The sequence below is a fragment of the Patagioenas fasciata genome, chromosome 1 (genome assembly GCF_037038585.1).
Source record: "Patagioenas fasciata isolate bPatFas1 chromosome 1, bPatFas1.hap1, whole genome shotgun sequence".
In the NCBI taxonomy this organism is placed as follows: domain Eukaryota; kingdom Metazoa; phylum Chordata; class Aves; order Columbiformes; family Columbidae; genus Patagioenas; species Patagioenas fasciata.
In genome coordinates, this window is record NC_092520.1 from 137,999,490 (window position 1) to 138,026,035 (window position 26,546).

Below are 26,546 nucleotides of genomic sequence, written 5' to 3' on the forward strand. Positions count from 1 at the left end.
AGAAATTCCCTTTCCTTGTTTGTGCTTGGCTGGAAGATAGCAGCCTTGCCTTTCATGTCTGGACCATACCACTGTAATCCTTGTCACTGTGATTTGTAACTGAGATTATTACAACACATTGTGCAGAGGGCTGATATTTAGACACTACAAAGAAGACAGTCACTCCTGCAGAATACCTTTCTGATTTCTTATGGATGATGTTAGCCACAGGGGACACACTGGACACGCTGCTTTTTGACACCTGCATTGGCTTCTTCATTTCCAGATGCAACTCAACCAGGTGCTGGAGAGAGACAGACAGCCCTGATTATTTTGTCACCTGGCTCAGCTTTTGAATAGAAGACCTTGGCTCTGCTGCTGGGCCTTCTTGGGGTGACCCTGGGCAATCCATTTCTTCTTCTGCCTTATTTTCCCCACTTGGGAATAGTGATGTCTTTCTGACTAAAGCTGAGAAATTACAGAACCGTTAGGATGTATAAAGTTGTCATCAGATTTGACATGGGCAAACAAACATTGTCAGTGTCAGCTGATCTAATGGAGTTCTCTGTTTTTCCCCTCAAATCCTACTTCAGCCACATACCCGTAGACTAGGTAGCTACAACACTAGTACTGTGATGATAATGACCTCTTTTGTGAAGCACTGAGACCTAATGATGAATAGCACTGTCCTAAACTGCCTGATCGGTTCTAATTGGGACCCTCTGAGTAACAGCCCTCAAAGTCATTGTCTTGGATCTGCCTGGAGGAAATTTTGACGTGTGCTGGTTTACATCTCCCAGCTTCCCTAAGTCTGAGTTTGCTGGTTATTCAAGATAGGATGCAAGGGCTAATTCTTCAGATTGCATATCAGGAGAGTGACTGGAGTATATTGGTTTGCTTTATAGGTTTTTAGAGGTATAGTGCAGCAGTTAAAACACGTTTATCACTAACACTCTTGGTTTAATTGCTGTTACTACTCCATGTAAGACTTGTATCCTTTCTGCCCTTACAACCACATCCTAAAAATACTGTATCCATAACTCTCCTGCTGAGATTTGTTGGTATGCCTCCTTTATCCCTCTCCCCTGTTGATTTTCAAACTCTTTCAAGGACTAGATTTAAATCAAAGGGCCTGTCTTTGACTTTAATAAGCTTTTAATAAAATCTGGGAAAAAATGCCACCAACACCCCTACAAGAGCAGTTTTTATGAGGGTTTGCCTCCCTGCTCTAACCCCACAAGACCCCATATTCTGTGAGTACTGCTTCCCTACACACCTGGCCATAATTAAGAAGTCTCTGTTTGTCTTTCAGTCTTAGTCTTGTTTTACCAAACATGGTGTAATGTAGTATTGGGGGAGCTTATAAAAGAATTAACTTCAAGTAAAGCCTGACTGCCTAGTAAACATGCCACCCAGTAAGAGACTTATTTATTTCAAGGCAAGTTTTAAAATGCTGACGGTTTTGAAGCTTTGGATATCTCCCTTTACAGTAGGATAACACGTTTTCTTTTTCTTTTTTATTTGTTGTCATGTTCCCCATCCTGATTTTTTGTTGTTGTTTTTTGTTTAATGGAAAGCTACAGGTAGGTGAGAATTTTCTCAAAGTCCTAGAAACTTGGTCATGTCAAGTTGAATGGCAGATAAACCGGTTAGTAAGAACAGAACCCTCAAATTAAATCACTTCAGTGGGGTTTGGATTGGAAAGGAAAACATGAAAGAAAAAATGAAGGGAATGCAAAATGGACATCACCCGTGATCTTGCTCTCCTTTCAGGTAGGAGCTAGCACGGCAGTTTTTAGCAATCAGCCCTTATGTGTTTGTATGTTTTCTTTCCCTCCATGTTGTTTCACAGTTATCTGTTAGTAGCAGCAGTATTATTACACACAGATTAAAAGACAGGCAGCTTTTAGGCTCCCTGACAGTTGGCCAGAGCAGAGATTAGAGATAAAAGTTAATCCCGTGAGGTAATAGCAAAAAAAGAGTACAAAGACATGAGATGAGCCGATAATGGTTTGTTTAGGTAAGAAGGCTTCCCTTGCCTTGGTGATTGGCTCTTGCTCAGTGGTGCTCTGAGTGATAGCTTCCCAAATCCTTTCTGAGGTTTGTAACAGTAAGCAGTGGGCTGGGGACAGAGCTAGGGGAAAAATATGGCAGCCAGCAGCGGTAAAACATAATGAAATCATTCTAACCATAAATGGAAGGTGCCAGACCATGGGGGAGATGAGAGATGTTTTCTTCCACATCTGCAGAGCTATTAGTCAGTTAGCACTTGGACGGAGGGAGGTTAAAACAGTCTCCAAGTCGGGGTTTAAAATATCAAAGAAACTTATGTTTATGTTTCTTGTAAAGGGAAAATAACTTGAAAATGTAACAACATGAATATGAGCGGGGGTGGTTAAAATGTTAATAGTCTGATAGATTTTAAGTTACGTTTCTCTGAAGTTTCACTGTTCCTGGCTGTTTCATTATACCTATTGCATGTTCAGAGGGAAAAGTTTTCAAAGATTTTCTTGTATTTCATATATTCAGGAATGCTCTTAAATATGCATGACATCACAAATGAAATTCAAATAAATCCATCCTTTTATAGTCAAGTTATGAAGGGATATTCAACAGAAGATCAGGAACATGAAACAAGTGAATCTTTACTTCTATACAGCCCTATCATTTTGTAGCTAACACAGATAAATATGTGTTTGAAATAGAAGCTATCTACCAACCACTGGCAATTCAGCACGTTGCTGCAGTCTCAAAATTGAAGAGGGGGAAATTCATATCTTTGTTTGTTTTTTTTTTATTTTAAACAATGATTGATGAAAGCAGTAGCATTCCGATTCTTGAGTACAATAATAATAACATGATTCTGAAATAACCAATTAGCCAGCTAGAGTTACTGGACCTGCCTTACAGCTGGCTGTTTCTAACACTAGGCTGAGAAGTGAACGGTAATAGAAATAAAACCATGCTGTATTAGGGCACCTGGCCTTCAGAATTGATGGAAGAAAAAAATTTGCCCTCACATTTGCTTCTTTGTACTTCTCTTTTGGTGAGGGCAGGGAAGTAGTGTCAATACCAAAAGGCACAATTGTAAGTAGAAGCAGCCCAGGGTGACCATAAGAAGGAGTCCCATAAGACACAATATTTTCTAATCTCTGAATTTCTTTAGTTCCCTTAAGAATCTATTTCAAGAAGTCAGTAAAGCAAACTCTGATTTGTTCATCTTTTCTGTCAAGGATTCAATAGATAGATATTAATTAATATCTCACTTGGAATATTAATGAAAATTATTTGTGTGATCACAATAAAGAGGTCTTGGAAGGAAAATGATGAGAAAGTTGGAAACTAAGCAGTCAAATTTTCTCCCTAAATTTAGAAGGATGTAAAGCTATTATTTTTAAGATTATTTTTTTTTTTAGATGTCATAACAAAGGACTCCGATCACCCACCAGAGTGTTCGCCACTCTTTCAGAGTCTGTGGACTGCGGGACAGATGGGGGCTGGTAATATTCGTAGATTAGTGTTCAACTTCCTGAAATCTGAATCGTTCATATTCATCGTTCGAGAGAGCGCCTTTGATATTTGAGACAAAAATATTAGTTAGCAATCAGTAAGTATTGTACTGTGTCCTCTTTCTGCAGTTGTACATAACTGAAGTGTTTGCAAGAAGCCATCTGACAGTGGAATGAAAACATCGCTCCACAAATCAGTAATATGACGGTTTTACTTGGGAGGCCCACATCTTTCAGGAAATACCAGTTTCCTCCAAACACAGCCTGCTTGTAGGTACATTACAGAGCTGTAGACTGTCGTCTTTTGATGCGTGAGATCCTAACGTTGCTAAAGTAATGCTAAAACGTGCCAGAGGCAGTACGTCCTCCTGCAGAGCAATGCATCCAGGAGTGTGTTGTGTGGTGGCCAGAGCAGCAGGCACATGCAAGATGCTGATATGTGAATAAAAAGGGGTGATAGGTGGAAATTTTCACTTTCAGAGTTCGTTGACAGAAAAAAAGATAATGTTTTTTATTACCATATTTTCAAGTTAGGCCTTTCTTTGTTACAGGTGTTTGTCCAAATATGATGCAGTTTTGCATCCTTCTCTGTCTGAAAGCCTGTAAACTTACCAAGGTGTGTCATGTCCTGTTTTGTTGTTTTGGTTTTGGCCATAGAAATTCCAGCCTCATTTTCTCCTTTTTGTGCTTGAATGAGCAGGAAAAAGAAGTCAGGGTTCAGAGAATGTCCTTTTCCAAAGGAGCTCAGCTGAGTTGCTCTTCTTTAAAATATTCTGAAGCTCCTTGCTTCAGGCTTAGTTAGATTAGTACAAAGTCAGGTTACAAAGTTGTAAGAAGCTGTAGTAACAAAATTTAGACTCACGTGTTTTTTCTTTAGAAAAATTAGGCAAGAGAAGGAAACAGAAGGAAAAATACCAGCCTCTCCACTGGCCAAAAGAATTATCCCATTCCTTTCTTCTGTTCAGAGGTAATTCATGGTTTTGGATAACAACCTACCATAGCTTTCATAAACAGTGCTAACATAATTTGTTTCTAATAGAATTTCATGGTGCACAAAGCTTGCTGATAATTGGTTTAGGGCTAAATTGAGGGGAGGGTTTTTCTCCAGTCTCTCTTTTTATCATTTGCTGCTACTATGTGTCATTCAGACTCCAACTCAATCAAGAGTCTATTACTGATAGCTGAATAATGTGGTGCCTACAGATCTTTTATGATGCAAAAGTGGGCAGTTGCATTGTGCATGTTTCAAAAGGCATGACATAAAAAAGAATGAAAGAACTTTACATACAGGCTTTTAGATAGGAAAGTGATTCACTGGAAATAGGTTTTGGCTATAATTTTCTTGTTTAGAATCCTAAGTAACATCTGAGTAACAGAGCTTCTTGAAGGTTTTGATTTTTTATTGAGAGTCAAAGAAATGATGTGAAGTTGGGGTGTCTCTCCATTTAGTGTGTCAGGGCTACTGTGCTCTTCTAACAGTGCATCTCAATGCTTCACATATCCCTGACTTTTCCCAAGCTAAGGAATGAGGAAATAAGATCATTTAGGCTCCCTGCAGCATAGTTTGGTACCATCAATAGATAATGTTCTGTGTGTCAGGGGTTGTTGATGTTAGAAGCCTTAGCATTCATCAAGAAGGGAAATACAGATTACCCAAAACTTGTGTGAAGTTTTTTTTAAAAAGTGAATGAAAATATTTTTTTTTAAGTAAGTCTTATCCTGATCAATAACTTTCTCTTGACTGAATGCGTTTGTTCCTTTTAGGACTACTGACTAATTTCATGTTCATTTGAAGTGGGGCATACTGGGAAAAATCTTCCATTTTCCATGCTTGCAACCAGACTTCACAGAATGATGATGAGCTGATAGAACCCTTGGTTTAGATGATATTCAAGTATTTGTGCACTTTTTCTTGACTGTGATAATCTATAAATAAACAAATAGATTTCACAAAAATAGTATTTTTAAAAACATTTCATCTGTATCCATTGACTCACATGGTCAGATATACCAGAGAAATAGGTGGGTTTTTGTTGTGCTTTAGTCCATTGGTTTGGACCAAAAGTCTGAAGCCCCACGAAAGTGAGCGAGAATAAAAAATACCCTCATTTTTATTTCACTTGTCAGGATCAAAGTCTTTTACCAGAACTGCCCTATTCCTAATTCTAAAAAGCCACAAAGTTAAATGAAAAGCTTCTGTGATCAGGAATCAAAACTGTAATTTGTGAAATAAATGTAGGTTCACTGTGGTACCATTGGAGATCCCATACTGCTCAACTCCAAAGCTATACCTCTCTCCTAGTGATAGGGTACAGGCAAACAGCAGTGATTTGTGTTGCTGTTGTACAGCCCTCACAAGAGCATGTGCCTGGAGGTACAGTCTGAGCACTGATAAAATACTTTCACTCTGAGCCAAACGACTTTCACGTGCTGTGTAGTATGAAAACAAAATGTAAAATTTTCTCTTTGGCTTCTCATGCTGTTTTGTGTTAATAGGGCAGTAGGAAACAGAAATCAAAAAATAACAGGAATGCCTTTTCCTCAAAAAGTGAACCCACAGAAGATTTTGAGTCATTTTCTTGCTGTTTTCAGGCACAAACTTCTATACAGAGATGATAAATTTGATCAGAGAAAAATAGTATTTTTCAGAAAAAGAACGACCAGCTTTAAGCAAGATCTCCATCAGTCATTCACAGGAAGATGTAGGGGATTTTGGTTGGTTTTTTCCAGCCTCCTACGCGTCTGGGTTATAGGTGGGGTTAAGCTGAGAAGCGTTAAAAAATCAGAGAAGAACAGTTCTTGGTATGTTTAACGTTTATCCAAAAGTAAGAAAAGCCATTCAAAACAACGTTTGTAGTGAGCGAACTTTCCTGATAGTTTAAGAGACCCAGGTAATTCAGGGAGTCTCAACAATGTCTCCAATCTGAAGTTTCGGGGTTTTAAAGGTTATTCCCGTCACTAGGGGTACAGTACGTTCACCATGACTGGCAGGTTTAGGGAGCATGCAGTTTTTACTCTGTTGACTCTTGGCTACCGTTTTGTTCATAGGCTGCCGTGTATTCTTGACAGCAAATTGATTTAACTTGCAGCAGGGAAGAGCATGTGCGTGTGTGTGTAAGCGCGCGAGCAAGTGCACAGGAGAGAAAGAAATGTGCCTATATGAAATGTACCGGGGAGCACAGCGAGGATACTGAATGGCAACATTTAGGCATTGACTGTGACATTGTATTAACCTTTTTAATGGATGTATGTAATAAAGTGACATGTAAATGGGGCACAAGGGGAGATATGACACTATATCTGGAAAAGGATAAAACAGCCAGTGAATACTGGGCTATTATAGCAGTTTGCAAACCTTGGATAAACTCAGTCAGCGGTTGTATAATTGGTTATTCAATCCCGACCCTTGTTCACAGCTCAAAGCCAGGAACACTGAGACCTGTTGCCAATTTGAGTGAATGCAGTGACTGTGCTCGGCTGGGGCCTAACGCTGGAGCCAGGCCTTTTCCTGTGGGCTGGTTTCCACCATGTCTGGGACTGGCGGGGTGACAGTAGCCCTTTTGTTGTGAAAGGCTGGCTGGTACTCCCCTCCTTTGCAAAATGTCTAACAGCTACACAAATATAAGAAAATAGGGAAAAGGGACTTACTGTAGCTTTTCTCTCACCAAGTTAAATGTAGAGGCTTTGAAAAGGAGGCGAAGTCCAAGCAATAAGAGAAGCCGAAGCATGCTGTGAGAAGCTGCAGCCAGATAAGGGAAGTGCCGTGTTCCCCCAATGTATGATACGAACCATGGGGAAAACTGGGTTCTCTTAAATCATGTGAGACACAAACTGTACATCCGGAGTGATGTTCTCTTGCTATCTTTCAAAATACTCACCCTGAATGTGTGGCCGTCTCCCAGACCGGGCCTAGCAGCCTGGGAAGCATGCTCTGGAGAAGTGAGTCCTGCAGATCTGTGGTACAGGAGCTCCTGTGTGGACCCACTCCCTAAAAAGCTCAAAAATGTTCAGGTTGTTGTCATGGGTTTGCTTGAGAACTGCTGGTATGGAGGTTGTCTCTCACATTATGGAGGCAGCGTTGTATAAGCCAGCTGGAGATGAGCGGAGAGAGTGTTACAAGTAACCCGGTTCCCTCCGCCCTCATCCTTGCACACACAACTTTCCAGTAAAAGCAGGGAGATATTTATGGAATGTCCTGACTCAGAGGCCAGCTGTTTCTCTTCTAGTAAAATGGTAGTTAGAAATAAATCAGAAGAAGGTTTGATTTTGGTTGATGAAATAATGAATATTCAGTAATATATATAGAAGATGAGCCTAGATGAGCTAATGGTCGCTTCTGGTTTCCAGCTTTTTGTGAATGAATCTGCAGTGCTATGAATCTACAGTTTCTCTTTTCCTTCCTTTTTCTCCCCACTTTTCTCTACCTTTCAGTAGTGGCATCTCGCTCCTTTACAAGCATCACCGTTTCTACATGTACCTAGGTTACACAGTATTATTTTGTCGTGTCATCTGACTATGCCACTTCAGCAAGAATGAAATTATTGACACAGTAGATTATGCACAATCTTTTAAAGTTACAAAATAAAATCGAGGTAATGGTTAAAAATTATATGCCTCTAGATCACAAAGAGATGGGCTTGGGGGCTAATCTCTTTGCCATTCTGATTTACTCTAGTTCAGAGAAAATAATACAGAGTGCCCGATTTAATGAAAGGCTGCAATTCAATCAAGAGGTTCTGCTGAGGTCATATAATATAAATGGTTACAGCACCTCTTGACTGAGTTACAGCCTGGATAATTCAGTACTTTGTTGTTATTTATGAGGGTAACTTTTCAAAGCAATCTGCATATCTCCCGCTAAAACCTGCTTTGAAAATTTTATACCATGATGTCATTGAAAAAGAATTTATTTTTTCTTTTGGTAAGAATAGAAAAAAAAAACCTACACCAACAAAATGAGACGGAAAAGGAATGCATTGTTTTAGAATAGAAAATTAATCACTTGGAAATGGACTGGTTATTGTGAAGCAAATGCAGAAAGAGTGTGGAACTTGTGATACACGAGAAAAACTACAGAAATTCCTGCCGAGGCTTTTAATGGAAAATACACCACACCATCTTATTATAAATACAGCTCTTGGAGTGAAGAGTTATAGTGGTGGAGAAAAAGTGTCATTATGGAAATGCATATTTTTTTTATAATCATAGTTAATGTAGCTCAGCCTTAATTGAAGTATTGTATGGGGCAGCAGGAACAGTACGGACTCTTGGAACGTGGGTGTTTGAGGTGTTTATATGAAGAAGGACATAGTATTGCATGCTGCTATAACTACTGTAATGATTTAGTGGTCAGAAGAACTACACTGAGTCAACTGAAGCCTGTCCACACTGACATTGAAAAATCTGCTCAACATCCACGTCATCTTCTTAAATCTCCCAAATATTATCTATATTTTACATTACAACGCACAATTGTCTGCAAGGAGAATGCACTGATGTCTCCCTTAGGTCAGTGTTTCCAATTTAGTGAATTGTAGGTGTCTTACCAGGGAGTCTACACTCTTCTGTAGAAGAGTGAATGCTTGAGATGCCTCATTAATTTAATGTAGCCAAGAAACTAGTGGCCTTTAAGCATTTTGTAGTAGCCCCACAGAGAACCACCCAAATGTAATTTAAATAAGATGAAGGAAACTTTTTAGTCTTTTATTTTGTCCAAATTAGAAATGTTGAAAGTGGTAATAGCTGCTTTTATATGTTTTAAACTTACAAAAAGTATCTGAAATATAAGAGTTTTAATTAAACTCAGATCAAGGCTTTGCAGAAGCCTAGTTTTTGTGCAGAGTGCTCGACCAATGCACACCTATGATGCCCCCTTTTTTTTCCTCTAGCAAAAAGTAAATGGGAGAGGAAGAGGATAAAAAGTACAACATACTGCCTACCAAGTAAACCACAAGTGACAGTGAGCTACAGTTCTTCTACTCTGAATTCTTGGAAAGCAAAATAGTTTTTCTTGATCAGTTGTTTTAGATTGAATGTCATTCATAAGTTTCTCTGAGAACTGAAGAATTTGTGCTGCCAAATTTAGAACCCACTAATGGGTTCTATCTAGTTATAGTATGAATTTGCAAATTTAGAGCCCAAGTTTCATAAAGATCTGGAAAAAGTTTGACTTTGGGATGGCTGCATTACATTTCTCGATTTTACTTCTCAGCCTGAGTTAGAATGAAATCAAGATTTTCTTTTTCTTCTCAAATAAGAATATATTATTTTGGTGAAGAAATATTGTAGTTGATCGAGAAATGCATATTTCTACCTTTTCTATGAAAACCAGTCATTTTATATTTTTCTTAATCCCCTGGCCATGTAATAAATAGTATTGCAGCTCTTCTGTTATATATAAAACAAAAGCTGATGGTGCCATTTTTGGCATTGTTCCATTTTCCACTACCTACCCTGCCATCCTTGCAAGGATAGGCATAACGTAGTCTATATTATGCCCTAGAGTGTGACCTTTAATTTTTTAATTAGGCTGCCTTTTCTGTATTCCTGATCCAGCTTGCATTGAAATAACTGGGAAGACGCTCTCTTTGATGTACAGGAATTAGATTTGACCCTCCAGCTCCATCATCTGCTATAACAGGGCTCAAGAAATACATGAGCAAATGGGGAAGTTTCCCAAAGACATATGATGCTCTGTGAGACACTTGGAAGCTTAGCCTCCATTTTACACCAAGCATCTATTAAGGCACTTCCATTTCTTTATCAAGGTAGTGGGAAACTGGGTAAATCAATGGTATAGTGCTTGATGGCTGTGTTCATATAAGTTCATAGAAGCTCCAAGTTTAGTTTAGTGGTTAGAACATAGGAGAGAATGGAAGCCAGCACAGAATAATTCTTTCTCTTCTGTTCTTCCCCATAACAATTGTATTTTATGTGGCATTTGACCATGTCTATTTATCATTCATGTGGCTTACTCCCCCCTTCACCTCTCGAGTACATTGGCAAATGCTGATGAAGAGGGAAAGGGGGACATGGGAGGGCACGATTGTGTGCTTTGTGGGTTTTGCCAATTGCAACTCTTAAGACTTTGCTGAAAGCTGCAGTCGTCAGTGTGGTTATGTGATACAGAAATTTATTCCATTGGCTTTCAAGGTATAGACTGCTTTCATTTATGCCATAGCATCCCCCCAGGATTAAGTCATTTGTTGCTCTGGCATTCTCTTAAAGCCTGGTCACAAAAGAGAACTTTCCGAACAATGGGCCTGTTATCCCATTCAGCCTTTTCTGATCTATTAAATTCCCTGTTACACCATTCTGCTATTACTCCACACCCTACCTTCCCAGACACCCTGTTCTCAGGCAAGCTGGGAATTTGCCCTTGTCATTTGCTTCACTCCACAGGAGCCCCACATCCCTCTGTTTCACCACCCCACTTTTGATATTGACTCTGTGCTTGGCATACTTGCATGTATTTGGTATGACTCTCCTTCACATGTGCATGCCAGAAAAACATTTAATATAGGCTTATTCAAAGACTTCTCTATCTTATTCAGAGAGAGGTAGGTTTAAAAGAAAATATTTCAGTCTCAATCCCAGTTTTGTCTAAAGTTTAAAAAAGAAAAGCTGAATTGTGTGTGGTTCTTTTTCCAAACTGTTCTTACTAGATACGAAATAAATCTGTGTGTAAACTGCATACTGTTGAGCACGGTGTCTGCAAAGAGAGGTAGGTACCATACATGAGAGGTCAATATTAGTCACAAAATTAAATCACATAAGATATTATTACATATAACAGTCTAAATAATGTTGTTATTCAGACAGAGTTCATGAATATATTTTAGATGTATCAATGTTAAAATTGAGGTACAGTTGATAATGGGCTTGGATTCATTTCTTTTCTTCACAGCAGCACCAACAGTTCTCTGACTGAAGTGATTTCAGTGCAAACATTAAAATTTAGCTGAGTTTCTTAGGGACTTGGAGATAGTTTGTATCAAAGTCCTGAGTTACCCCACAAAGATAAAGACACAAGAAGACAAAGCCGGGAATCCCAGCAGTAAAGCTGCACAGATCTGTTCTTCAGGTTCTTTCACAGATCTGTTCTTTGGTCTAATATGCTCTTCATTTAGAGGTTCGGTCTTTATTTGAAGGAGCTGTCAAAGCCTGAAAGCACCACTTTTGCTGTCAGGAAGATCATTTTTAGGTCTCACAAGACTGCATTCCTGAGTATAAGTCCAGCTCCTTATAAGAGTTTGTCTCACTCATTCCCAGATCATGCGTTATGATCCATGTGTCCTGTTCCTTTACTCAATTTTAAGCCAGTTGGTGTTTGAGATCATAGTCATAGAGGAAAGATTGTGTTTGTTTTTTCTTTCAGTAGGTAGATGTGGTCCCATCGAGGTTTTGAATATGAGGTCAGAGTCTCAGGAGAAACAGGGCAGTGATTAGAACTTCAGATTCATAAAGACCTGTGTTGTTGACGTAAGTAATTTGCTGCTTTCTGTACTGATCAGAGCCGTTCAGAAGATGCCTTGTTCTTTTTGTAACCATGGAAGGTAGAAATAATCAGGACAAGAGGAGACAGCTATGAAGATCACTGGTACCAGATTTCTGTCTGATAAAACATAGTGTGTGACTTTTCTGCTTATTTACAGCAGAACTCAGATGTGTCTTATCACCACACCTGAGAAGTGAAGGATGATTAGGATCCTGAACTGCAGACGTTGCAGTGAAGGTGGGCACTTCCAAGTGGTTCATTCTTCATCTGAAAAACTTCTTCAGCCTGTTCAGTTCAGTTTAAGCCTCCTCTTTGCTGATCTTGTGGGACATGCAAACGCTCTGGAATTGCAAAAAAATTTTTTTGTTTATGAGAAAGACCTCATTTCAGTCATCCCTAAACACTAGGGGCAGGCCTACTCAGACGGATACTGTGAGAATTCTGGGAGGATGAGTACATCTATTCCTCCCTTGTTTTTTGATGGAACAAATTAACTTTCAGAACAATGACAAATTTGTTGGACAAAGTGTGGGAAAGGCTAACTCTAGGTGGCAATTGATGTTGGTAGCACAGAGGTGGGAGGACTGTTTCTTGTTCTGAAGTAAGTTCCATTCATCAGAGGCAGTGTTGAGATTCTCTGTATTTCTGGGGTCTGTGTAATTTTTACCAAGGAGAATGTAGTGCCTCTTGATTGTCATCATCATGTGAAGAGCTGCTCAGTGAATGACCTTAGTTCTCGGGAAGGTATTCTGTTCCTGCTCTGCATTCACCTTACTGGTCCTTGGTGATTCATGAAGCCATCCTGAATGCAGCTGATCTTGTGGAAATGGACAACTGTTTGCAGAGGAATTTGTATTGTCCTGAGGTGAATGGAGAAAGTCTAAGTTTTCTAAAAAAGTCTGAAAAAGTTCTTCTGCGGGGTATGAGTAGGATTCCTCTCTGATACAAAAGAAATAAGATTTTGTGCCTGTAGCGTGCTGGCAATGATTTGAAGGCATAGTTTATGCTTGAATCTAAATCCTGTTATCCTTTCTGACAGCAGAAGTTCATGTTACAGCTCTTTACCTCCTCTCTTCCATGTTTGCACAGGCTGCTACAGTTGTCTTGGATGGCTGGGGTAATTCTGTGTTTGAGACCATTTTCAGTTGTCAGGGAGTGGCTGCATAGTTGCCCTGACTCTCTTACTCCTTCAGTGCATTGTGTAATATAAGTACATTTTGCATTTTGACAAATGAGTCCCCTTTCTTAGTCGTCTCCTTTCCTTGTTCTCAGTATAGTTTTCATGGTCTGTCTTTTATTTTCCCCTCTTTGACTTCTCTGCTCTTTCTTTCTGACTTTCCCCTTATCTAGAACTTTTATGTTAAAGAGCTATGCATATTAGACTTTCTCTGATTTCTCTTTGCTTATTTGGGAATTACTTGTCACGACTGTTACGTGGCTGAACCACCCGTGTATCTCGATGCTATTCCCTAATTCAGGGAGAAAAATGCTTGATCAAAAGGAAACCCAATGTATTTCCTCTCCCTATTTACACCGAAAATAACAGAGTAAAAAAAATCCATGAATGGAGACAAGTGAGAACAAACAGAACAAGTTGTCAAGGCAGATGGAATGCTGTACTTTGGTGGAGAAGCCTGTGTGCAAATCTTGGAAGATTATTTTAAGCAAGTCCAAAGATGACATTAGCTTTAATAATTTCTACTTAATTTGACATAATGATTCCATGCAGATATCATTTACATCGCAACTAGCAGTCTGATTTACTGTGAAACTACCTGCACTTCAGGTAGTGAAGTGTACATCTTTTTTATTGTTATTATTGTTCATATCTTTCTGGCATCTGGCAATCAATGATTGAGATTTTGTTTTCACATATGTTGTGCAAGAGGAGTTCAGGATGTGTAGTTGTTTAGCATCAGGCGTATGTGCTTTAATTCTCACTTCCAGTGGTAAAACAGTCTGTCGTGAATTTGAAAAGAATAGAGATCTGAGCCTACTGTGTGTTTTCTCGGTTGTTTTGGGGGGATATCCTCTTCAGTTTTCTGTTTTCATTTTTTTAAATCCTTTTAATAGTTTTATTAACATCCCATATTAGTATTTTATGGTTCTTTCAATGTTATCATTAGGTTCAAATTATAATGGTACACATTTACTCTAGGAAGTACCCAATCTGATGGCTGTAACCCTTTCACTACGCAGTTATGTCAACTTATAATAAATAGGTCCACATGATCAAAAGATGCACATGCTCTTACCTCAATTTGATTGATAACATATGACTCTAAACCAACCAGTTCTGTTATGTGTCAATATTTTGATGATTTTTAGCATTATATTTTCAACTTTCAAGTGTATTTGCACTTCCAGGTGACTTTCTGGTTTACTGATTTTGTTTGGACATGGAATTGCCTGATATGCCTTTATATTTACCTGGTTTGCCAGGATAGTGGCAATACAGGGTTTGCATTTGATGGAGCTTATTTGTTATATAGTGCTTATTAATAAAGTAACCTCAGCTAGTAAATATATGTGTACAAATGCATGTATTCATTATTAGGATCAGAAAAGATTTTGGCACTTTTTTCCTCCTAGCGATAACCAGTCTGAGTGCATCGTTTAAATGGGTGCAGTCACTTTCATTTAAGGGAAAATTAACTTTTCTTCCATCTGCCATTGTTCTCTGAAGAGAAATGCTAAGAAGAGTAAAAAAAAAAAAAAAGAATTATGTTAACCTCAAAAGAGGGAATGTCTTATTTATTGTCTAACCTTGTAATTATCCTGCAAAAACAAATACTGGGGGAAGCAGGGGGGAGTTTGAACCTCTTCTTTCTGTCCAGCTTCCACCTCCCCTTACTCTCGCTGTCACTCCTGGCAGTGTAACTAATGGTCATATCTGGATCCAGCCCTCCCTACCTCTGCTCCGCTGACATCATAAATTATCCAGGTCTAAATGGACAACATTCATTAGCTGTGCACTTTACAGAAAGAGCCAGCTCAGGAGCTAAGCGCTCGCCCATTTTTATTAAAAGTTAAAAAGCTCCTTGCTGTCACGGAAAGGGGAGGTTGGAGGAGGTACAATGGAGGACAGTGCCGCAGAGCTAATAAATAAAAATAATAACTATTACCATTGGTTGAGTGACCCAGGGAGAAGAGCACTACCGAGCCATTTGTTGTTCCCTTTCACTTGTCAACAGCAGTGGCTTAAAAGCCTTCACCATTGTTCAGGGCCTAATAGCACCTGTTGGGAAGATAGGAAGACAGCTGTCAGGAAAATAAAAAAAAAAAAAAAAAACACCACGGGAAAAAAAAAGGAAAAATAAAAAAAAGGAAGGAAAAAAAAAGAGCGAGACGGGGGAGGGTGGAAACCAATGATTAGTTCAGTAATGTGTACTGCGGTGCAGCTGCAGCAGGACATTTCGTGGCTCCCATTGGGAAGGGGGGCTCCCCCCAGCACCCACTGGGATGGGCACCGGCACAGCTCGAAGCACGCAGGGGTGCCGGGTGAGGGGAACCGAGTGCTGTGTGCCCATTTCCAACAGCAGTGATAGTTAACCAAAAAAAACCAACCAACCCAAACCCCAAATCAGGCCTCAACAGCGGAAGTTGCGGCTTTGTGACAGAAGTGCTTGTTCCACTATTTTTCTCTTTTTGGTTTTTTTTTGTTTGTTTTTTTTTTAATTGGTCTCTTGTGTTGGCAAGTCAGGTTCCTCTTCCCTCTTTGTCAAGGCAAAGGTGGCCTGTAAGGAAGGTGAGAGGTACAGAGCTCCAGGAATCAGGAGCTCACTTTGCAGCTGATCCTCTGGAGGCCAGAGCCTTGTACTCTTTGGTGGTGGGAAGTAAGTGCTGTGGCAAGGGCCAAAAGAGAGGCTATTTAGAAAATTGTCTCCTCAGCTTCATCTCATGCAGTCCTTGCCTTTGTCATTTTGAAGGAAATGGTGAGCACTTCAGGACTCCATTTCTTTTTTTTTTTTTCCTTTTTCAATTTTTAAAAAAGTCGCTTTGAGATTTTCAGGTCGAAAAGCTATAGTAACTGTATGTGAACAGTTACATTGCTGCTGTTGAATTTAGGATTCGAGAAGTGGAGTAGTTGAGCTTTAGAAGGATTTCCTTGAAATTCTAGCCAAACACTGTAGTTTTCAATTTATGGTTTACAGTTATATAGATTATATACTTTTTGCCTCTCTTGGGGTTTTGGTTTAGGGTTTTTTCAAGAAAGCATTTAATTACTTAAAAAGAGACAGGTCAGCACAAAAGATCTTCTCTGTCAAAGGATGAACTGTGGAATTTCCTTAGAACATCTTCAATGATGCATCAGTACCCATAAAAAGTTAGTGTAAAGTCATCTCTTTGAATGCTTTTTTTTTTTTTTTTTTTTTTAGCCCTTTTGCTTATTAAGGATGTGCTGAAGATGTAAAAAATTAGCAGACCAAAAACATTGCCCTCTGTTAATATTAACAAGATATTATGGCCCTTTAATTAGAAACTGACTGTGTTGGTAGCACTAATACAAAAATACATTTCAGGGGAATATGTATTTCAGTGGAGTGCCTCTGTCCAACTGAGACAGAAAAAATAAAACTGAAGTAAAATTTAATGGTATTTAATTCCAGATGTCTCTGTTTTTATGTTGTTACTCTTGAAATAGTCTCTGGAAATATTAAAACATCTTTGTGGTTTCAGAATTTCAGTGAAGCTCGGGCTTGGTATAGTGCTGCCTTCTGTCAACTGACACAGGTTTTTTTGCTGGGTGGACCACTCCTGAGAAAATCAATTCCTTCTTTCATTTAGAGATGACGGGAATTAAAGAGACATTAGAAAGCTGAAGAACACAAATTAAGACAAAATTCTCTTTTTTCATGCATAGGAGATTTTTTAAAATTTCATTTTACTGTTGCCCTTCTTTTCATAAGGATTCCTACTGGTGTAATTGTAACGTCAGTGACAAAAAGGTTGCTGTTCTGGTGTTTGAAAGTGAGTTACTCTGTTTCATTTTTTATTTTTGTTTGTCAGGAAGGTGAGGGGGATGTTTTTTAAAATCTAACTTTTTTTAAGTTTGGTAGGGATAAATAACTTGCTTCCTTCTTTTCTGTTAATTTAATTAGGGTCGAAGAAGTCGGTGGTAGCAGGGAGTTGGGATCATTCTGAGATTGTGTATGCTGAAAAAGATGTTCCAGCAACAGTTGTGCCAGTGAAATGCCGCATTTGGCAGAACGCGTTCACGATCGGTTCTTTCGGCCAACTCGCTGGCCTGGATCTCCAAAGGCAGGCAGGAGCTTAATTCCTTTCCAGAATGAGATTTATGCTCCTGAATGCCTTTGGGAATCCAGAGCGCTGAGTCCCAACAAATTTCAGTGACAAAAGATACATTGTCCTGTGCATGGCATCCAGTGCCTGGCATCCAGTGCCATTCACAGGGCCTCTGTGTGCTCTTCTCTGGGGGACACAGTTGCTCTGCTGCGGTACGAGAGAGGTAGGGATTGAACCAGTTCTCCACTGTAAGGACCGGCCACATCCTACTGTGTATTTGCAAGGACAAGGATTTAGATGGAGGGTAACTGAGCAGCAACTACAAACCATGCTGTTCCAGTGTTTCTTCAGAATAATGAAGCTGTGGTGGTTTTGTGGGGTATCTTGCAATTAACGCAGACCCATCTCCGTGCAAATCTGAGGCAACCAGCATCAGCTCCAGGCTCAATGTGGAAGATCAGATTCATGCCCTGGCACACAACTGTGAATGCCACCTCCCCAACAGCAGGAGCAGGTGGCAATTACCATACAGCAGGTTGCAACCCTATAGTATTATTATTTAGAGGGTAATCAACGTACACTTAGTAGCCTTGATGGGGTCTGTTATCACCAAGGTATGTAAGGCAATGAAGTATGTACTCTACAAGTTGGAGTGGTGGAAATAACAGAGGTTGAGCTGGAATCCTGCGTTGTTCTGAGTTGAGAGCAGGGATGCAGGCTTGTTCCCTGACTCAGTGCTGTGTTTGTCAAAGAGGTGGTTTGGTTAAGTATGCAAGTCTCAGAAGGGCTTAATGGATATTTTATTGGCATAGACATTGGCAGTGCAGAAGGGTGTAGGACAGGCAGACTTTTAGAAATATCTGAATTATTCACGTTCTGAAAGTAGGCTCTGTCCTGAAGCTGTAAACCAATAAAAGGCATGGAAGTTGAGAAAATCTTGACTGTTGCCTGTGTAATGCCGAAACAAACATAGACTCTGCTGCTGGGAGATTGAAAGACAGGCAGAAGGTATTACATGACAGTCTTGATTTTGTTGCATTGTACGTGTTACACCTGGAGTGTGACACTGCTCCCGGAATAGGTGACTATTTGTTGAAACAAGACAGCCTGAAAAGTACACAGCTAACGGTGCAGCTTCCAGTGCATTCAGGTGTTGGAAACTATAACAGTTTCAGACAATAGCCTGCCTGTTCCTGAGGGTGCAGTTGAGTGAGATGCTGGTTTTGGCCTCAAACCTAGCTTAAGAAGTCCCTGTGCCCTCCCCCGTCCTGCTTAGCCAAGTGTTCCTGCCTTGTGCTGTGGTTTGCTGGCTCCTCGCTTACATCCTAAGGGATAGTTAATTCAACAACTGGTGGTATAGTGTATCTGAAGACTATTCTAACCTTTTCTTCCTAATAAACATCCTTGCGTTTTTAGGTAACTTTTCTGTAAGACTGGTAGTAAGCATTGGTGAGCAGTTGTAAAAATAACTGCTTGTATATTTGTAGATAAATGATGTTTTTAGCAAAATGATGGTTTTAGTGGCATTCATAGATTACTGATTTATTTATTGTGCTAATGAAACCTTTTCTGGCTATATGAATTTTTTTATTTTTTTTTTTTTAGCACAAGAAGCACTATTCTTGTGCCAGAAATCACAATAAAATGTTGTATCATTCATATAGTGTATACTTCATTAATACAGCATGATGGGTATTGCATAAGAAAGCCAGCAACTCAAAAACAACTGTTGTATTATTAAGCATACACAAAATTATGCAAGTCTGTGCAATAAGAATACTGTGGTAACCTGATGTCGTTGTGTACCACAGGTAGCTATGGTCATCTGTGGATACAGAAGTTGATTTAGTCCTCTGAAATAAAGTGCTATGGGAGCTAACATGTGGCTGGGGTGTGACTGGAGTTTCCAAGAGCAGGAGGGCTGATTATCCCTGCCAGAGAAGGGAGCTTTTTAGTAGCTTTGGAAGCCACCCATGGACATATGCAGCCCAGCTGTTTTCTGCACAGTGGTTGTGATGGAGTGATGTAGGAAGAGACATGCTATGATGTGCTGGCCAGAGCACCATAGCTTCCTAATAGCTCATCAAAACTTGAATATTGTACTTAGCACCACATTTTTGCTTATCACACCTGAGCAGCTATGTCCTAAATTTGAACAATATTTACTTTTGTAGAGGTGTTGCCCAGTGTCTTCTCCAAAAGTTTAAAATGCTTTTAGACTGTTGAAAAATCACAGGACTTCCTGGAAAGCAAGAGAAAAATGTATGTTTTATGGTCTTTGATTTCCAAATTTAAATACATTCTGTGTTGTGCCTGCTCATGATTCATCGTGTCTTGCCTAGCTGCAAGTAGTTCCCTAAAAGCATGATTCTGTTGATGGAGAACCATATGTGTATGCAGATGCTGTATGTCTATGTAACCTGCTGATACCAACCATTTCTTCACAATAGTTGCTTTATTTTCTCTGCTATGAAAATTGCTTCTGATTTTGTATAGGTAAGACCTTCATAAAAAAAAAAAAAGGCGCATAAGAAGATAAATGTATAGTGTCTGTACATGTGTTTGTCTGCTCTTATTAAAAAAAAGAGTGGAAATCTGCCCTTAAATCTTGTTTCCTGATTTAAACCAGAAAGGGCTTGTTGTGGTGCATGAACTGGGGTTCAGTGGGGTGGCACATTGATAGGTGAGGGTTGTAAGAAACAGTGAGTGGAATTGTGGCCAACAGGTGTAACGTATTTATGACCGTAGCAGAAGAAAAGGGTGAATAATGGATGGAGGGTATTTGCCAGCTCTTTCATAACATAATGGAAGGTGCTTGCCAGAAGTGGAAGGTATATCAGCCAATGTTAAGGTTTATTCATGATCATTTGTGCCGACCAAATACTCCTTCCTCTAGGAATGACATGTGTTGGCAGGAAATGTCTGGTCTGGCTTGGGTATTGAGCAACTCCTGGCTTCTCTCCACTCTGCTACGCTTCATGTCATCATCCTTGCTGAGGCCAAACATCTTTCTTTTACTTTGTTCTAAGGAGCCTTTCATCCCAGGACAAGAGCTGTTCACAGTAGTTATGGAGGAGGGAGCGCTTTGGGCATCTCCCCAAGAGAGCACCCACGTGCTTGAACACCCAGACACCATGCAAGTGGGAGGCTCCAAGACTCGTATGGTTCCTCTAACATGTGGTCGACTTACACCAGCCTCCTTCCTTTTTATCGTAGTTGTCTCTTCTTTATCATGTCAGAGCTTTGCTCTCCCCTCTCGTCTTCAAATATGGCTCTTCTCGAAGGGCCTCATGTGGAGAGGCCCCATCCTGCAGCTTGTCATGGCACGATGGAATTACGTTCCTTTCTCTGGAAGCAGGCAGCTGCATGAGACTGAAGTTTGCTTTTAGTAAATAACTGGCAGGAGCAAAAAGAGGTAATCGGAAGAGATTTGGCAGTGAAGACCGATTCTAAGCTTTTATAAGTGGACTCCCAGGACTGTGACCATGGAGCATGGATTGAAAAGAACTACTGGAGAGGTCAGGCCTGAAGGGAACACTGCACTGTGGGACTGCATTTTTGGAAGGCTGCCGAGGCAGGTTTAGGTACGCTTGCATCTGCGCTGCCACTGAATTGAGAGTAGCATTAGGTCGCTCCTAAAGGCGAGTTGCAATACCTGAAAGCAAAGAACGCAACTTCTGGAAGTAGACTTAAATTAAACAGAAATCTATCAGGCAGTGCTAAAAATGGTGCCTCTTACTATGGCTTTGTAAACTCAGCCACTTCCTGGAAACAAACTGCTCCTTTTTCAGCGTGAAAACTTGAAGTCTTTCAAGCAGATAAGTCAATGAAGCTATATTTAAACATCAGATACAGAAGTAGAGGAACAGTGGCATGCTTGTTAGCATACAATAAGTTAGATTAAAAAGCGATTTTATGTTAACTTGCTTAGATGCTTTGTTTTCCAGTACTGTCAGAGCAATTCAGCATATGTATATGTGTGCCCAGCACATATGGATGCACGTGTACATCCATACATGGAAATCAGAGCAGTTAACATGGGACTACTACACCACCGAGAAGGTGGTTTGATTCCATTCGCTGAAGGCCTGTGTGAGAATTACTGGCTGCAGGCATCAGTCTCCAGATCTCGTTGTCAATGAGGGAGTCAGCCTCAATGGTGCTTGGCACGGAAGGGAGGAAGGGAAGAAGGGAGCCCGGCAGGGTGGGGGGCATAATGTGGCTGCTGACACAGTTGGAGGCAATTCACCGGTGGGTATTGCCATACGCAGTGATGCGAAGCAGCATATGCAAGCAACAGAGGCAAGGGTGAAAGAAGAAAAAATGCGCCACAAATATCTTTAGAAAAGGGCTAATGACTGATAAATGTGCTAAACAGAGGCAGCTGAAATCATTTTTGTGGATTAGTAAGTATCTCTATTAATTCAGTCATTCACTTAATGATTCCTGTTATTCTTTCCATCTCGGTCTTTCTCTTTGGTGCCCTACCTGTAATCCTCTTCAATAACAACACTTAACACTTTTCATAGTGTTTCTGGAACAAAAATGGTTCCCAAACATTAATGAATTACTGTTCACAACCTGTGAACAACTTTGGTGTATGTGTTCACACTGTGCTGTGAATACTATGTGCCATTAAGACCTAGGCTGCAGATATGTAATGGGGGGATCTTCTTAGCTCAAGTAGGGCTCAGAAGAAGTGGGGCTAATCCTGGTTTCCTTCCGAAGATGGAATTAGGAGACATTCTGAAGAGTCATGATACTCAGAATAGCAGAGTACACTGTCTATAGCTTTTTGGACATGCTAATATGGATTATCATGATACATGGTTGAATTGATGCAAATCCCAAACCTGTCACAATATAGTTCGGCTTTTGGATGTGGCAACATTGTTCTGGTGAATCCAAGAGGAGAGTAAGTGTTGGAGTAAGGATTAGGAATAGCAGTTCCTGTGTGCAGGCCACCTTTCCCAGTTTCAAGCTGTACATTATATGAGCAAGCATTAGAAGTTTTACTGACTTTCTAATAAATCCAGAGAGTGATCGCTTGGCAAACAAGATAGAGTGTTTATTTCTTTTCTTAATTTGAGAGCATCCTCTTTCCAATGAAGTAAAAAAAAAAAAAAAACAACAACAACCAAAACCAAACCAACCAAACAAAAAAAAACACTGAACAAAAGGTAGGTTTGTTTCTGTATAATTCATGAAAGCTCTATAGCTGTAACCTTTGAAACGGTTATTTTTATTTTAAGATGTGTGAATTTAATTTTTTTTAATGGGGTGCATAAATGACATAATAAATGTTTGTTTCCAAGATGTGGTGCATAATGTATTTCACAAGCAGTTACTGAAATGTGATAAGTTGAGTATATGAATAGCATATTTTATGTAAGTACAATATGTTCACATGGTATATAGTAGAATTAAACTAGCTGTAATTTAATATAGCTCTTTAACTTTAGAGATGGGAAAGCTATTGTCTTTCAGAATTAAAGTTCTTTTCAAGTATTAGCAGAAGGACAATTATTTGCTGGTTCTATATAAAAATTCCGTTGAAGTGCCTTATGTAAAAAATGCAGTTAAGTCAAGAGAGGTTTGAAAGTTAGTACATCGATTAAATACGATTACATGTTTGGGTTTTGTTTTGTTTTGGTTTTGTTTTGCTTTAAGAAAAAAAGATCTATTTAAATAGTTAACATACAGTATTTCAACAGGGGAAACGCTGATTAGATCACCACAATCTATTTTATGCCATCAGGAATGCTGAGGGGCTTATAATTGTGTTAAATTTTCATATTACTCATATTCACACATTAATGAACAGATGCATTGTTACTATTGGGATTTTTGCCATTTGGCCTTTCACATCCCTAATCATGATTTCCTACTGAGATCTTTACCATTCTCGCAGAAATCCAGTCATTGATACACGACCATCCACCGCACTCATTATTCTCCCCTTGTTTCTCCCGGTATCCCCGGCGGGAGTCAGGTTGCAGGGACACTGATTTGTAACGCGAGGCCTTTTCGCTTAGGGGTTTCTGCCGCGAAGTGAAGACGATTTTTATTGATAAAGCCGGTGCACCCCCCCCCGCCTTCCCTACCTCCTCCCCCTTCCCCGTGAAGCAGCAGCGGGCAGGGAGCAGCTCCGGGCTCCACCGCGGCCCCCGCCAGCCCCGCCGATCGTCTACTGTTGCTTTAAGGGCGGCAAGTTAGACAGAAGACTTCTGTTTTCTTGACGAGAGCACCACGGCGAATATTCTGTCTAGCTGCAGGAGCGGGGTGGGGGGGGGAAGAAAAAGAAAAAAGAAAAAAAAAGCTTTGCCGTGGACGTTGCTGACAATAGACTTAAAAGTTAAAGACGGGGGTGCTTTTGGTGCCTGGAGGCTCTGGAGCCTATTGTCAGCTCGCAATGGATTTCTCTTGCCGCATTCCTGCTTTGCAAAGGTTTGTTAGCTTTTAATGACTGACAGCCCTCTCCTGCAAATACCGCGTTTGCTCTGGCCTGTTTACACGCTACTCGAGAATTTTTTGGAAAGCGCAGGGAAAGAAAAAAAAAAAAAAGGGGCAAACGGCGGCGTTTGTTTGACCTAGTCATACACGTTTGGGAAAATAGGGTTTTTTTTGCGAGTGCTTCCAGGAGACGTACAAACTTCAGAAGTAGCTGTTCAAGTGCTTGGAGCGCGGCGGCATCGCCGTATCGTCAGGCCCGGCGCGGAAATGTCCCTTGCACTGCAGCTTCTCCCACCTATTTCGTTATCTTTTAATAGCAGTTTTAGAGTTTCTGACAGCAAACTTGGATTCGTGACCGAGTCCATGGTTAGAGCGAGGAGCGACTCTTGCCTGCCGCGCAGAGAGCAGGAGGCACACGAGTATATAGGAGAACAAGTGTTGCAACATGTATCAAAATGTTAAAGTAACCTCTTCTGCGTTACATGGGATCCGGCCGTCAGCCTCTGCGCGTCCCTGTTTGCCGGGGGGGAGGGGTGCGGTGTAAAAGCAGAGGGCACCCGTCTGCCCGTGTCAGCCTGGTTGTTTATACATTAATCCGATACTCGTGTGGTTGGTTTAACGGGAGCCCGGGGCCGTTCAGCTCCTCGGGTGTGTCGGATGCTCTGCACCCCCGGCCAGAGCGTGCAGCCCCGCTCTCTCGGAGCTTGGAGTTGGGGCTTCGAGGAAGGAGGTGGAATTAGGCAAACAAGATAATGAAGGTTGCTCATAATGGTTTTTACTGTGGGGAAAATTAACCAGTTGCTAATAATTGTATGGTCTCTAGGCCAGACGGTCCCTTTGATAAGTTAACATGTACTCCCTTTATGCTCCTGGTAGGGGGTAAACAAATGCCTGAACAAATACAAATACACATAAACACAAATGCGGAGAATAGCAGTATATGTCTTAGATCCAGATAATAAGTGTGGGTATTGTTATTTAGATGGCGCATACTGGGACACTTATCTTTTAGTACACTCCATTTTCTAACTGAATGCAGTGCTAATCGCGGGATTGAAAGCTATTGTAATTGTGTACCCATCTAAATGCTGACAAGAATATACAATTACATTGTTTGGAATTGAGTTTAATGTTCTCTGAATTTTATTAGCATTTATATTTACTTATGCATTAAAATTCTACACAAAAAGAGGTCAGAATACAAGAGTTTTACAGACATAAATATCAGACCCATCCACACCCTCACTGCATTTTTCCTGAAAATACTGAACGAATATATTTTATTTTATTTTACTTTTAAAGGAAGTGATAGAATCTGAAATGAGCAAATAATGGGTTTCCATTCTAAGCAATGCCTTTTCTCTCTCTGGATTTTGCAATTTTTTAAAGCTTTTTTCATATCCAACTTTTTATTATTATTTATAATGTGCATGTTACTGGAAAATCTTTCCACAGTATGCTTACCACCACACGATGTTTAAACACACATTATAAAGTGGATGTAATTGTAAACACTCAGAGGGATATAATTACATGTAGCAGATTTAGGAGCTAATTCTTTGCTTCTCTCTCTTTTTCCCCTCTCTCTCTCTCTCTTTACTCTGCATTTTATCAACATAATTATTTTTTGACTGCAGACTAACACCCAGAAATTGACAGGCATCCATTATAGGCAGCAACTTGTTCACCAAATTGAAAAACAATGAACTGCAGGTTTATATGTGCCCATTGTCATACGAAATTACCGAGGCTTTGTTCCACAAGAGCAAAAAGCTAATGGTTTTGAAACAGCAGGTGACAAAACACTTTTTTTCTTTTTCTTTTTTTTTTTTTTTTTTTTTCCCTCCCCTCTTATCAGTTTGTTGATGAAGTCATTACGAACTGGGGCCCAGAACAGGGTTGGCCTTATTTTTAGCAGATAGACTTTTAATGAGTTCTATTGTGGAGACAGTCATGTTGATTTGCTTACATATTTTTTTTCCCCCCTTCACTCAGAAACCCCCAGTATTGAAAAGCTACTATCAAAGGACTGGAAAGACAAGCTTCTTGCCATGGGATCAGGGAACTTTGGAGAAATAAAAGGTAACACTGCTTCTATGCTAAAGCAAATTGAGAATGAATATTCAGATAGCACTGCTCGTCTTCTCCTCCCCTTGAAACATTGTAATTTGGTGCTTAAATGAACTGTATGCTCTCCATCTGTCATAATATAAATAAATGAAATGGTATATTGCCCTAAGTGAATCGATCTACGTAAAGCCTTTGTTGCATATATCGTTCTGTGTTGTAAGAGGACACATCCATTGCTGGACTGGAGAAAAAAAGTAAAATCACAGATCAAACAGAGGCTTATGTGGTATCAGAGTATAACAGAGCTCAGCTTTTGAAATCTGAGGATGATTAGAAGTCCTTGTCAATTTTTGGACAGATTTTGATGATGTAGATTTTTTGGACTTTTCTGCATGTAGAAAGAAAAAAAACCAGCAAAGTTTGCGTAATGATACCACTAGGTACCGAAATTGGCCAGTGCAGATTTTAAAAGACAACGTACAACATCTGTGCGCTAAAGCACGTTCTTTTAAAGCCGTACTCCAGAAGGAAAATGACAAAATTTGACCACTCTCCAGCAGCAGTAGCCTCTGCTTTGCCAAGATATTCCCCATTTTATATGTGTGAGGTCATTTTAGGGAACCTGTATTTGTTTGTTTTCATGTAATTTAATATTTTTATAATTCTTCCTCAGTGTTTGTGATGAAGAACTGACTCAAATTACATGTCTGTCGAAAATTTTAGTTTTTAGAGCAGCCGTTATCACACTGAAAAGAAACAGTGACTCCGATTCTTCTCCCATTTGTATCACT

At 40.0% G+C, this 26,546-nt stretch overlaps 1 protein-coding gene across 21 annotated transcripts in view; it reads left to right on the top strand.

The window, feature by feature from the left end:
• The window catches only part of SOX5 (SRY-box transcription factor 5), a 657,930-nt gene that overhangs the window by 465,533 nt on the left and 165,851 nt on the right, over positions 1 to 26,546 (top strand). For 19 of the 21 annotated variants that reach the window (XR_011741632.1, XM_071815743.1, XM_071815738.1 and 16 more), the window contains one exon: positions 25,681 to 25,767. The exons of the other annotated variants lie outside the window; for them this stretch is intronic. Coding sequence is in view for 18 of the 19 variants with exons in the window: in XM_071815743.1 (XP_071671844.1) it covers positions 25,681 to 25,767 (87 nt within the window). In the remaining variant the exon portion in view is untranslated. The remainder of the gene's footprint in view (positions 1 to 25,680; positions 25,768 to 26,546) is intronic. 21 annotated transcript variants of the gene reach the window in all.